General features: G+C 47.2%; 1 protein-coding gene across 1 annotated transcript in view; it reads left to right on the plus strand.

Annotated features, from left to right (window-relative positions):
• The window catches only part of LOC140404736 (synapse differentiation-inducing gene protein 1-like), a 339786-nt gene that overhangs the window by 169231 nt on the left and 155763 nt on the right, over positions 1-14792 (plus strand). Inside the window, 1 exon segment of the mRNA XM_072493435.1 lies at positions 406-965. Coding sequence (XP_072349536.1) covers positions 522-965 — 444 coding nt within the window. The 5' untranslated portion in view covers positions 406-521.

Raw genomic sequence — 14792 nt, forward strand, 5'->3', positions numbered from 1 at the left:
ACGGGCCTTCACCCGCGTTGCACGAAGATTGGCTGTCAAGCAGTGCAAGAGACTCTGATTTTACTTCCCCTGGCTTGAGATGAAGTGTGTGACCCCCCCTCTCGCCATCTCCCCATTGGAAAAAGCTGAAGCTTAAACACAAATCGCAGCATTTTATTCCCCAACACTGGGGGCTTCATTGGCTTCTTTCTGATATCATCATTGGTCAACAGGTCATCTTGTTCAATGAAGCTCCAGCAGCTTAAAAGTCAATGTAGTGGCAGGTGATGGAGATTGCAAAGGCAAAGCGTTATTACTGCCTCAAACTGACATTCTGGGCTGGAAAAGAAAGGCAGTTGTTTGTTGAATTTTAAGTTGTTGGCACAAAGATCAGCAAATGTAATATTTTTCTCTCCTTCTCCGCAGGCCTGGGGCCAGTGATCGTCCTCGCGGTCTAACAGCACTTCAGGTCAATTCATCACCAATTGCCACTCCTCCAATCCCCTCCCCCTCCCCCACCCTCCGTCGCCCACCCTGCCGAAATGATGGAAAACCTGACAGAACTTCAGAATCCCTTGCTGGACAAGAACAACCAGCACGTCCGAAACGATTACGGCTACCAGGACGATTACAGCGAGCAGCAACATTACAAGGAGAAGATTTTGAGCTACTTTGTGAACAATAATTCTGCCAAGAGCAAACCGAGTAAAGGCAACTTCACTCACCAGCTCCTGGACGCCAGCTCATTGCATCTGGCCGTCGAGGCCTTTTACCGCCCAAACTTCATTTTGTATAAGGACGAGGCGAAAGAGAGCGTAAAGGATTTCAGGAACGACAGCTGTGAGACCACATTCACAGAGAGGAAGAACTTGACTATTGACTCCCCCGACCGTTCAGAGTCTAAACTTGTGGACTACACAGAGAACGATGTTAAAATTCAGACTGTCTCGTATGAGGTGGAGGAAGAGGAATTTCATGACTGTGAGGTAGGGACGCTCTTGCTTTCAAAAGTGTATTTTTAAAAAAATGTCTCACGACTGGAACCCTCAGCCATTTAATTTTATATATTTATGAATATTCAGCTGATTTTTTGGGGGCTTGCGCAATGATTTTTTTTGCTGGGGAGGGTGTTGGAAGAGGGATAATTACATTGGGCATCTCATCTTTCTGATTCAGCAACTTTTGTCATCGACATTTGGTGTCAAGGTTTGGAGGAAAAGGGAATTTGTAGGTGGCGGGTTTGGTGGCAGTGGATATTGACTGGGCGGGTGAGTGTGAGGTGGGAACTTTGCCACTTTCCTACTGGTGCCCCAATCAACTCCGTGGGGGGAAAGCCTACAGATGACCTTCCTGCCTCACTGCCAATTCAGGCCCTTAAGCAGGCAATTAATGCCCACCTAAAGGGTTCATCCCACAGTCCTTGGTATCGTCCATTGGTATTCACCGAGCGGGGGGCAAGGCTGCTTACCAGCTTCCAGGGTGGTCACTCATTCTAAGGCACTCTACTGATCGAGAGACCTGGCATTGGGAAAAGGTGGCCACACACAGCCCACCCCTACGCCCCCCCCCCCCCCCCCCCCCCCGAACCGCAACCTCCCCATCACTCACCTGTTCCTGGGATCCAGCGACAATCCTGGGCTTTGGGTGAGTGTAGTGCTGGCAATAGCCACTGCTTCCCCAGTGGGCACTGCCAATCAATTAAGAGCTGCCAGCCTCTGACTTCTCTCCCCCCCCCCCCCCCAGAGTCCTTGATCCCGGGGAATGACTGCCACTGGCCGGGTTCGACAGGCGTTCCGGAAGATGCAGGGCAATCCTATCACCAGTTCTCCTGCCAGAGGGGGAGACAAGTCTCCAGCATTGGGTGTCACTCCCCTGTCTCTTGAGAGTTCATTTAAAGGTATTGAAATCTCAGGATTATTGCTCAATTTTACTCATTTGATACATTTGTCTCAAAGAGCCCCTAGTAACATAAATGATCTTTTCTCATCTCAATCCTAACGCTAATTATCCCCCTTTATTAAGTTGCCATTATGTTGCCTCTAGTTAGTAAAGCTACTACCATGCCCACCCCATCATTCTTCTATTCAAACAATGTTTGGTTTCGCACATTTTAGCAAATTATTAGTAATAATTAATAATTATAAGAGGTACTGCAGGAGACCAGATAGTGCAATAAATGGACCTTTCAGCTCTGGATATATGGGTGGGATTCTCCGATCACGCTGCTAAGTATTGTTGACGTCGGCGTAAGAACGGGAGTGATTTACTCCGGTGTCAACAGGCCTTTTGGTGCCCGATTCTCCGGGCCACAGGGGCCAGCACGGCACTGAAGCGACCCACACTGCTCCAGGTGCTGACCCCGGCATCAACTGGGCGCCGCGGGGCGCGCATGTGCACTGGCTCCCTTCTCCGCGCCGGCCCTGCGCCAAATGGCGTAGGGCTACAGGGACCGGCGCGGAAGAAAGGAGGCTGCCAGCCCGAGAGGCCAGCCCGCCGATCGGTGGGCCCCGATCGCGGGCAGGCCACAACGGAGGGCCCCCCCCCCCACCCCGGGGTCGGACCCCCCCCCCCCCCCCACAGGCCGCCCCCGGACCCTTCAACGCCGAGGTCCCACCGGCTCAGAGGATGTTAGAACGGCGCCGGCAGGACTCGGGCTTTTTGTCACGGCCGCTCGGCCCATCCGGGCGTGAGAATCACGGGGTGGGGCCGCGTGGAGCTCTGCGGAGAATCGCGTTCCGCTGTCGGGGCAGCGTGGCGCAATTCGTGCGGCTCCCCCAGCAATTCTCCGACCCGGCACGAGGTCGAAGAAACCCGCCCATTAGTTCCATTCCAGCCCAGACGGATGAATGGAGGTCTCCCTGGTGGTTGGTGAAATCAAGTTTTGTCTTAGAGTGTGCTAAACAAGGAAGAGCTCTCGGTGTTTCAGAATATTTACTGATAAACTACTTTATTTATACTATTTACAGTGGGTTACAGGAGAGTCACATCTCCCCTCAAGGCTAACTATCTGCTGCCTGAAGTATCTAGCACATGACTGCTTGATGTCCATGCCACATCTCATAGATTAGCATATCCATTCTGTTAACCCTTTAAACCACAGTTTTCTGGATGCCCGTCTTGCACTCAGGAACAGCCTATAATGAGCAGTCTTAGTCCAAAGAAATAGAGATAAGGACAGAAAATACTGGAAATACCCAGAGAGAGAGAGAGAAATAGAGATAACTTTTCAGGTTGATGACCTTTCATCCGATCTGGGGAAAGTTGGAGGTTTTGAGCAAGGGGGTGGGCGGGACAAGATCACAATGAAGGCCGGTGATTGGGTGAAAGATGGGGGAGATTGACAGAAGAATTGGGACCTGATCAAACGTGGGAAGGGAAATGGGAAATACTGAAGGTGGACAACCACCAGAGAGAGGAACAGAATTTCTTCAACCTGTTTTCAGAGTGTTAAGAACATAAGAACTAGAAGCAGGAGTAGACCATCTGGCCCCTCGAGCCTGCTCTGCCATTTACTGAGATCATGGCTGATCTTTTGTGGACTCAGCTCCACTTTCCGGCCCAAACACCATAACCCTTAATCCCTTTATTCTTCAAAAAACTATCTATCTTTATCTTAAAAACATTTAATGAAGGAGCCTCTACTGCTTCACTGGGCAAGGAATTCCATAGATTCACAACCCTTTGGGTGAAGAAGTTCCTCCTAAACTCAGTCCTAAGTCTACTTCCCCTTATTTGAGGCTATGCCCACTAGTTCTGCCTCTATCTGGCCAATCCAACTATCTGACCTACTGGCGCAGTAAATATTTTCTAATTTATGTTCTTAAATAACTCCTTGTACTAATTCCTTGCTGGTGGAGGGCGAGGGTATGCTTGACAACCCCTCCAGGATTGGTATGGAGTCTCCAGGCAGCGAAGATTAATCTCCAGGGAACTGCTCTGTGCAACCCTGGAGAAAAATCATCAGGTCGTTGAAAAGCATACAGGGAGATTGATTATCGGAGGGGTCCACCGCTTCACCAGCAGTGCAGTCACGTCCGCCGATTTCCCGACGGCATGGGGGTGGCCACAGTGAGGAAATTCCATTGGCCGTCTGCCGGGACGGAGGATCCCACGGCCAGCGGGGGCACGGCACGCCGGGAAACGGGTCTGGCGGGATGGAGAATCCCGCCCATTGTTTCTTTATTGTCATTTCCTTTGAATGTTTCTCTTTACCAGATGTATAAATATTGAAAATTAGCGGTGGGTGAGGCGAAGGCTATTTGGCCGACAATCAACCATCGTCCAATTGGGTAAGGAGTCTTTTTGCTTTCCAATTGGTGTAGGAAGGCCGTGTGTCACAAGGATGTTGGCCGACTACTGGCTGGAGTGCGGGGGGGGGGGGGGGGGGGGGGGAGTCATGTGATGAAGCCTCGAGGGATACATTTAACCGCAGTTGCCAACCCTATGGAAGGGGTAAACTGGGATGTTATCGGTAACGGCTCCACCACATTCCAATCTCTGACCATGTGGTCCCGGCTGCAATGTGCGCAGTTGTTATTGTGTTGGCCCTTGTAAAAAGTTGAATCCCTGCGGTTGAGTACCTTTGACCACGGTTTTGCGCCAGCAGTTGTGGGGCGAGACTTCGAGAAGCAGAAGGCCCGTCCGTGAGCAGGCGAACAAAATACCCGGGCGGAGATCGCAAAAGCGGTAAAGTGCGAACTCCTTTTTGCCGGCTCGCGAGCAGCAGCGCTCAGAAAGTACGTCCTCCATTCTGAGAGACACTTGGACCATCCAAGAGAGCTTGAAAACCAAAATCCCGCTTCCGAGAATCTGCCCAGACAAACCCTCTTGTATGATGTTAATATGTTGGGTCGCCAACTGCGATTAAGTGTATTCCTGCATGGTTGATCACATGACTTGATCCCCGTCCTGCAGCCATTAGTTGGCCAACACATCCGTCCTTGTGACACACCGCCCGGCAGCTGGGAAGTAACAAGGCCTCATTACCCAATTGGGTGATGTTTGACTGCCAGCCTTTTATTCCCCATTTTAGAAATTGTTATATCTGGTAAAGAGAAGGGTTCAAAGAAAATGACAGAAGGAGCAATCTATTTAACGTCCCTATGATTTTTCTCCAGGGCTGCACACAGCAGTGTCCTAGGGATTGATCTTCAGTTGGTGGAGACCGCAGGCCAATCCTGAGGGGTTGCGACCCTAGTTAAATCAAAGTTGCACTTTTTAGAATGGAGAGCAGAACGAAGAGCGTAACGAAAATTGAGGAGGAAAGTGTTTTGTACTGCAGACTGTTCCTTCAAAAAGAGAAATGAATAGTTTACAGTTAGGAACAGGAGACCTTGAATATATTGCAGAGGATAATGAACCCATGCTGCCCTGGCTGATATTTATCCCTCTGCTGTCTGGCTGATATCCCTCAGACAACATGCAAAATCCTACCAACTGTCCTGGCTTGAGACAATTCACACCTCTTTAACCTGTGATTATCCCTCTCTCCAGTCGCACCGTCTGGACCTGTAAAGACTTAATTATCTGCAAAGACTCACATTCAAAATATCATCTTGCATCATTGACTTTGTCTGTATATGTGTTTGTGGAACCCACCTCTTCACTCGCCTGATGAAGGAGCTGCGCTCCGAAAGCTAGTGATTTAACCTGGTGTTGTAAGACTTCTTACTGTGTCCATCCCAGTCCAACGCCGGCATCTCCACATCATCATTAAAAGAGTTGGTGATCCGATTGTATCTCTTGTGCTGTGCACAAATTGGCTGTCGCATATCCAACATTGGAACAGTAACTCGGCATAGGACTAATTAGCTGTAAAGCGATGGAGTTCTCAGGGGTTTGCTGCCCTTAACCTTCTAGATGGTAGCGATCGTGAGTTTGGAAGGTGCTGCCGAAAGAGCCTTGGTGAGTTTGTGCAGTGCATCTTGTAGATGGTACACACGGCTGTTCCTGGGTGGTGGGGGGCAGTGAATGTTTGTGGAAGGGTTCCATTCAAGTCGGCTGCTTTGCTTTCCCCTGGATGGTGTTGAGTTTCTTGAGTGTTGTTGGAGCTGCACTCATCCAGGCAGGTGGAGAGTATTCCATCACACTCCTGACTTGTGCCTTGTAGACACTATTTTATTTAGTGAATGATGACAAGCAGTTTTTTACAGACCTGCTGTGTTGAGTGTGGATAGGCCACCATTGCGTCTGTGGATTGAGCATTCTTCTACGATGTGGTGCATAGTTTGTTCTCTCCCACAGGCACATAGGGTCTGATACTAATGCTCCATCTGTGGAGGTCTGCCAGGCAGGGACTGTGGTCGGTCCTGAACCTATTAATGGTGGACCACTCTTTCCTTGGAAGATTGAAAGCAGGTGTTGGGTTGGGTTTGAGACCAGGTACTTGTTTGTCATATCCAATGATTCCCATTCATTTGTCCAGATGGAATTTGTGTTGAAGTCCTGTGTGGGAGGGCTTTTCCAGATCGGCCTCTTGATGGGAGTCGTACCCATTGGGTGGACTGAATAGATCAGCATGAAGTGGCATGGCGGGGGCATTGCAAACTGTTCCGATCATTTTGTGGGTTATTTCACGTCAGCGGATATGGAGAAGTGATGTATGCCAGGACAGGTGTGTGTGTGTGTGTGTGTGTGTGTGTGCGTGTGTGTGTGTGCGATGATCTTGACCAAACAGGGGTGCAGTATCCTGCTACTGAGTATGAGAGTGTGAGTGCTGAGGTTCAGAGCAGCACCCCACGTTGAGCTGAATTGTTTGGCAATGAAGTTTGTGGTATTATCACAAATGTAAGAACTGCAAGGGTTAATGAAATGTCTAGATCAGCCACTAGATAGAGCTACAGATACAAGTATGTAAGACATTGATGCTGAGCCTTGTGGGGAAGAGAAGTGAAGGAGTTACCGAGAGACGGACTGAAGTAAATATAGTGTGAGTAAGAGCAGATCATAGTTTGTAATGATGTAGAGATTAGTTGTAGGTGAGTGTAGATTATATGTTAATTATCAACTGTGTATTATTTAGGAGTACGTGTCGAATCCAAATTAGTAGTGTTAATAAATTTATAACTTTGTTGAAGTTAAATCTATTTTGTGGTCTTTGTGAACACTACGCCAACCATCCTGAATTTATCAACACAAAGAACACTACAAAGTTGTTCCTGGACTTGATATTGGCTGCAGTTATTTTTAAATATTCCCGGAAGGTCAGTGTCCGATCGAAGATCACTCCGAAGTATGTTGGAGTTGGGAAGTGCTTTAACTTACAGCCATTCATTTGGCTATAAGCTCTTTACTGGGTTGTGCATTGTAAAGATGAAATAAGCTGGATACTGTTTTGACAGGTCTTGGCTTGAGTTGCCATGTGTAGCTGTATGTTCAAATTTTGACAAGTCCTCATTTGGGATCCGGTCCAAGGTGTTGAAATCGGGGGCTTGAGTTGCGAGGCAGAATTTTCAGGAGGTAGTTTTTGGACGATTATTTGTGTACAAGTTGAACAGGATTGGAGCCAGTACTGAGCCTTGGGGGTGTCACCAAAGCACAGAATCGTACAGTGCAGAATAGGCCCTTTGCCCATCGAGTCCATACTGATGCATGAAAAGCACCTGACCTACTCACCTAGTCCCATTTGCCAGCACTTGGCCCATCGCCTTGAATGTTATGATGTGCCAAGTGCTCGTCCAGGTACTTTCTAAAGGATGTGAGACAATCCACCTCTACCACCCTCCCAGGCAGTGCATTCCAGACTACCACCACTGTCTGGGTAAAATCCCCCCAAACCCTCCTGCCCCTCACCTTGAACTTGTGTCCCTTCATAACTGACCCTTCAACTAAAGGGTAAGCTGCTCCCTATCCACCCTGCCCATTGGTTTGTCTTTTCCATGTACCTTTTTGCCTGTCCAAGGTGAACCCTGATCCTCTGATTGTTCAACAGTGTTTCTCTGCCTTTAGTCCTCCAGAGGGGGAGGACCCATGGCAGGTTCAGGCGGAGGCCACCGTGCCAAAATGGTATCATAGGCGGGTGTGAGGACAAGGAACACCGCCCCGGTCTTCAGGTTTTTTCTGAAATTCATTTTCAGAGTCGATGTTGAGGGTCAGTAACTGCTCCACTGTACTGTGGTCCTCACAGAAACCAGCTTGGTCGATGCTCAGGACTTCTTCTACGACTGGGGATATGCGCTGAAGCATGAGGCATTCAAGGATTCTATATGGGACTGACAGGAGAGCGATTGGATGGTAGCTAGTTGCAAGTATGGGGTCTTTTCCAGGTTTATAGACAGTGCACAGGCTTTGTGGAGTCAGTACAGTTACTCGCCACAGGATTACTAGTGTCTAGCTTAGTTTCTGGTAAATGGTAACCTCCAGGATGTTGATAGTGGGGGGATTCAGTGATGATAATGCCATTGAATGTCAAGCGACGTGTGACTTCAGACCCACAGCATATGTGGTGACTCTTAACTGCCCTCTGAAATGGCCCCGCAAGCCATTTGGTTCAAGAACAATTTGGGATGGGCAAAAAATGCAGACCTTCTCAGCAATGCCCTCACCCTGTGAAAGAATAAATTTTAAAAACGTGAATCCTCAACCAAAACTGTGCATCTATGTTGACTGAGGAATGTTGTGTACAAAATTGGATGGTACATTTGCCTCCATATATTTCAGACGTATTTGATAATGGGCTGGAAAACAGGTCGAATCACTCTGAGACGGGCAATGCAAGATCTTCTTTGTCCTTTATGCCGAGATATTTGATTCCATTGCAGTAGCATTGGGCCCCAAATTCCCATCGGCTTACGCTGAAGCAGCAGGAGAATTGAGCAGCGTGCCAGCTTCCAATCCCTGATGAAATTCCCGTCATTTATAATTTGGGAAGATGGTGGGAGAGTGAAACAGTGACTGCGCTCGCAATCCAGAAGCCCGGGCTAACGTGCTGGGGGACGTGAGTTCAAATCCTGCCACGGCTGCTGGGGTGGAATTTGACTTCGATCAAAACATCTGGAATTATAAAACTAGTTTCAGTGTTGGTGACCAGGAGGCCTTTGTCGATTGTCGTAAAAGTCCATCTTGTTCACTAGTGTCCTTTCGGGAAGGAAGTTTGCTGCCCTTACCCGATCTGGCCCACACGGGACTCCAGGCCCACAGTAGTGGGGGCGACTCTCAACTACCCTCTGATATGGCCTCGCAAGCCACTCAGTTCAAGGGCAATTAGGGGTGGGCAATAAATGCTGGCCCTGTCTATGACACTCAAAGCTCCACGGGAAAATATGGAGAGAAAATATTCAATGGAATTGCTATCTGGCACATACACAGACCCAAATATGAGCAGGCGCAATATAAGCAGTGACATTTGAGAAAATAATAACATACAACATATTTCCCACATAGCCCAGGAAAGGTATTTGCAAAGGTTGCCTGTATGCCCCTGGTGAGCAGAATCTCTTAAATTGAGGGTGCAATTTAAACTTACTGTTGTAACCCCCCTGTTCAAGAAGGGAACAAGGAAAAAGATGGAAAATTATAGGCCAATTAGCCTAACCTCGGTTGTTGGCAAGATTCTAGAATCCATTGTTAAGGATGAGATTTCTAAATTCTTGGAAGTGCAGGGTCGGATTAGGACAAGTCAGCATGGATTTAGTAAGGGGAGGTCATGCCTGACAAACCTGTTAGAGTTCTTTGAAGAGATAACAAATAGGTTAGACCAAGGAGAGCCAATGGATGTTATCTATCTTGACTTCCAAAAGGCCTTTGATAAGGTGCCTCACAGGAGACTGCTGAGTAAAATAAGGGCCCATGGTGTTCGAGGCAAAGTACTAACATGGATTGACGATTGGCTGTCAGGCAGAAGGCAGAGAGTTGGGATAAAAGGTTCTTTTTCGGAATGGCAACCGGTGACGAGTGGTGTCCCGCAGGGTTCGGTGTTGGGGCCACAGCTGTTCTCTTTATATATTAACGATCTAGATGACGGGACTGGGGGCATTCTGGCTAAGTTTGCCGATGATACAAAGATAGGTGGAGGGGCAGGTAGTATGGAGGAGGTGGGGAGGCTGCAGAAAGATTTAGACAGTTTAGGAGAGTGGTCCAAGAAATGGCTGATGAAATTCAACATGGGCAAGTGCGAGGTCTTGCACTTTGGAAAAAAGAATAGAGGCATGGACTATTTTCTAAACGGTGACAAAATTCATAATGCTGAAGTGCAAAGGGACTTGGGAGTCCTAGTCCAGGACTCTAAAGGTAAACTTGCAGGTTGAGTCCGTAATTAAGAAAGCAAATGCGATGTTGTCATTCATCTCAAGAGGCTTGGAATATAAAAGCAGGGATGTACTTCTGAAGCTTTATAAAGCATTAGTTAGGCCCCATTTAGAATACTGTGAGCAATTTTGGGCCCCACACCTCAGGAAGGACATGCTGGCACTGGAGCGGGTCCAGCGGAGATTCACATGGATGATCCCAGGAATGGTAGGCCTAACATACGATGAACGTCTGAGGATCCTGGGATTATATTCATTGGAGTTTAGGAGGTTGAGGGGAGATCTAATAGAAACTTACAAGATAATGAATGGCTTAGATGGGGTGGATGTAGGGAAGTTGTTTCCATTAGCAAGGAAGACTAGGACCCGGGGGCACAGCCTTAGATTAAAAGGGAGTCACTTTAGAACAGAGATGAGGAGAAATTTCTTCAGCCAGAGAGTGGTGGGTCTGTGGAATTCATTGCCACAGAGGGCGGTGGAGGCCGGGACGTTGAGTGTCTTTAAGACAGAAGTTGATAAATTCTTGATTTCTCGAGGAATTAAGGGCTACGGAGAGAGAGTGGGTAAATGGAGTTGAAATCAGCCATGATTGAATGGTGGAGTAGACTCGATGGGCCGAATGGCCTTACTTCCACTCCTATGTCTTATGGTCTTATGGTCTTACTTGGCCATTTTCAGTCAAAACTGACAGAACAGTGACGTGGCAAATTGTTTCTTTTTTTGGATATTCATACAAAATTTAGTTCTTCCTATGCTGTTGCAAGATGCCACAATTAAATCTCTCCTTCTTTACCTCAGGCAGGTGCCCCATGAGTGCACAAGTGATCCTGAGAAATGGGGTGGGGTCAGGTTGTGCCTTAGTTCCAACTGGGCTTCAGGTTCTGCTGCGAGATCAGCTCCTCCTCCTGCTCTCTCTCATCAGGGAGTCCCCTGGGATTGAGGAGGACTTGCTTCCACTCCGATTGCAGTGCAGAAATTACCTAACAGCATGTCTTTCGGGACTTGTGGGAGGAAACCGGAGCACCCGGAGGAAATCCACGCAGACACAGGGAGAACGTGCAGACTCGGCAGTGACCCAAGCGGGAATCGGGCCTGGGACCCTGGTGCTGTGAAGCTACAGTGCTACCCACTGTGCTGTCATGATATCTACATCAGCATATCATGGTGCAATCACACACACACTGATGAACAGGCAGCTGGACCAACCAGCACACACATAACATCGCAGCCAATCACCAGTGAGAGCACACACACTATAAAACATGGAACACCACAGTTCCCGCTCATTCTAACAGGAGATAGCTCAGAGCACAGAGCTCACAGCGTGCCACTCAGACATAGACCATGTGCTGAGTGCCTCACTTAAGATAGTGATAGGGCCGGGTCCACAGGTTAGCTGGTGAAGCACGTACCCAAGCCAGTAGTTAGTTGTTACAGTTGTTTAGACAATAAAACAGAGTTGTACCATCTACAGCCGTGTTGGATCATTTGTGCATCAGAACACCCAACACGACATGATACCAGTAGTAGACGCAAACCAGCGACTGTGGGACCTACCTGCACCCTTTCAGAAATCCGCCATCCTGCTCCATGGAAAACATCAGCCCACCGCAGCCGCTCCGAATCGCTGGAAATCTCGGCGTAAACTGGAAGCTGTTTAAACAGCGCTTCCAACTCTTCCTAGAAGCCACAGACAGGGAGAATGCATCGGACACCAGGAAGGTCGCCCTCCTCCTCTCCACGGCGGGGCAACACGCCATCCACATTTATAACTCCATGGCAGTCACGGAAGGCGAGGACAAAACAAAATATAAGACGGTGCTTCTGAAGTTCGAGGAACACTGCAGCGTGGAAGTTAATGAGAGCTTCGAGAGGTACCTATTCCAGCAGCGCCTGCAGGGTAAGGACGAGCCTTTCCAATCTTACTTGACGCATCTCCGTATCCTCGCGCAATCCTGCGGCTATGAGGCCACCTCCAACTCCATGATACAGGATCAAATAGTTTTTGGGGTCATCTCGGACACCCTACGCCAGCAGCTCCTCAAAATAAAGCGCCTCACCCTAGCGACTGCCATGTGCCCCTTCATCTTCGGAGATGCTCTGATTGCTGTGGCCTTGTTATGTGACTGAAACACCTCTGTGTTGCTCACTTCAACCAGCTCAATGGTGAGATGCAAAACATTGCCCTTTTTGTGTGGTGTTATCTGGTAGGGCGATCCTTCCACCTTCACCAAGTATATCACGGGGTGTCCTACATTTAATAATGCCCATTCTTTACCATATCTTCTTGGCCTTCAGCTTGGGCCTTCCAAATCAGTGGGTTAGCATTGGCCCAATCAGCAATTGCCGTCCTTATCACCTTCCATGTCCACAAAAGAGGCGGAATTGATTTCTTTATAATGTGTGGCAGCATTTGTGTGAGTTCTCCTTGATTCTTTTTTTTTTTGTTTCCCCCTCCACTGGCATTAAGACGTTCTCTTCGGTGACCGTGCGCCTCACAGCTGGGTTTCGGAAACTTTTCAACATTTGTACTAATTAAGTAACTCATTAGCTGTTTTGAGGAGAGTTAAAGGATCATCATTGCACGTGTACGCCGACTGGCTACTGCGCTCCCCATCGCTGCTAATTAAAGCTCCATTCTCGAGAATCAGGCATTTGAGAATCATTCATTCCTGCAGTTTCGTTTAGAGGCTCATTAATTTTTGAGGAAGTGTTTTTTTCTCCCGCTTTCAGTGAAACGCCGAATGTCAGCCTCTCCTCTCGAAATTTGCAATTAAGGAGGGCTTACCTCGACATGCTCCAAAACCTCTTAGCTTTTTAATTTTCTCCCTTACACGAAATTGCCTCAGAAATAGTCTTGCAAACGGACAGAGCCAAATGTGATGGCTACATCTGTGGAATGAAAAGCAGACTTAACAACCATCGAAAGCTCCATCATGTTTCTCCTTATGATCTGGAAAGATAAAAATAAATTACCATATAAATGTTCTTGTTTTCCAAAAAGGCCTCAAGGGCAAAGTAATCTCTTAATCTTGTCTGTCAGTGCATATCACGAATGTTGACAGCATACAAAGCAGCACCTTTCAAATCTTACTGCCATAAACTTGTTATGAATACCGAACATGACAAGGGCAAATCTCGTACTTCCACAGCATTATCTTCTGTGAGTATGTTTTATTGCTTGTGTCAGATTCGGACTGTAAAGGTCGGCAAGTAAATTGCTCCTGTGGAAAACTGGGCTGAGGTTCCGGCCCACTTGAGACAGTAAATTCGGGGGCATGGGTGGGGGGGGCGGGGAGGTGGTTGCAGGGTTTCAGCCGGAGAGGGACGGGCTCCAACTAGACTTAAATTCTCTTCCGGTGTTTTTATTTGTTTGGAAGCTGATCTGAAAAATAGGTTTATAAAATGCATTTATGGGGGTTTCCTGGAGCAATATGTTGTCAAACCAATTAGGAGTAAAGCAATTTTAGCGCTAGTATTGTGCAATGAGGCCAAGTTAATTAGTATGTCATAATAAAAGGTCAACTGGGAAATAGTGATCTTAATACAATTGAATTCCACATGAAGTTCGAAAACGCCACATTCCAATCACAAACAAGAACCTGAAACAATGGCAATTATATAGACATGAGAGGAGAACTGCCTAAGGTTCTTTGAGTAAGTAGACTATTTAAAGAAATGTTCAACAAAAATACATTCCACTGGAAAACAAAAACTCAGCAAGAATGAGCTATCTGGTGGCTTACTAAGGAGGTCAGGATAGTAAAAGAAGGTGCTTATAAATTTGCAAAGATTAGTAATACGTCTGTGGGTTGAGGATGTTTTAGAAACTAGCAAAGGGCCATCAAACATTTGATAAAAAGGAAAACAAAATTTAATATGAGAGTTAAACTAGCCAGGATTTACAAGGATATGAAAAGGAAGAGAGTAGCTAAAGTAAACATGGGGAAATTGAACAAATATGTTGTGTCTGTCATCACAGTAGAAGGTATAAGTTACATATCCAAGGTAGAGGGTAATCTAGGGGCTAGTAAGAGTAGGAACTTAAGAAATTAATATCTACAGGGAAACAATACTGGAGAAACTCAAGAGATTAAAATCTGACAAATCCCCAGGACCTGGTGGCCGACATCCTCGGGTTCTAAAAGAGATAACTGCAGAGATAGTGGATGTGCCGGTTACAATTTTCCAAAATTCCCTTTGATTCTGGAACAGTCCTTGACGATTGGAAGTTGCAAATGTAACACTGCTATCCAAGAAAAGTGGGAGAGAGAAAAGAGTGAACTAAGGCCAGTTCGCCTAACACCAGTTGATGGGGAAATGCTGGAATCTATCATGGTTTTATGAAAGGGAAATCCTGTTTGACAAGTTAATCAGAGTTTTTTGATGGTGGGTGGATAAAGTGAAACCAGTAGATGTAGTATACCTGGATTTCCAAAAGACATTTGATAAAGTGACAGTCAAAAGGGGAATACATAAAATATGGGCTCCATGAGTTGGGGTGATATATTAGCATAGGGTTTGTTTAATGGGCTGGAAGCATCCTGTGGAAATAAGTACGGCATTTTC

This window comes from Scyliorhinus torazame, chromosome 2, assembly GCF_047496885.1.
Source record: "Scyliorhinus torazame isolate Kashiwa2021f chromosome 2, sScyTor2.1, whole genome shotgun sequence".
Classification (NCBI taxonomy): Eukaryota; Metazoa; Chordata; class Chondrichthyes; order Carcharhiniformes; family Scyliorhinidae; genus Scyliorhinus; species Scyliorhinus torazame.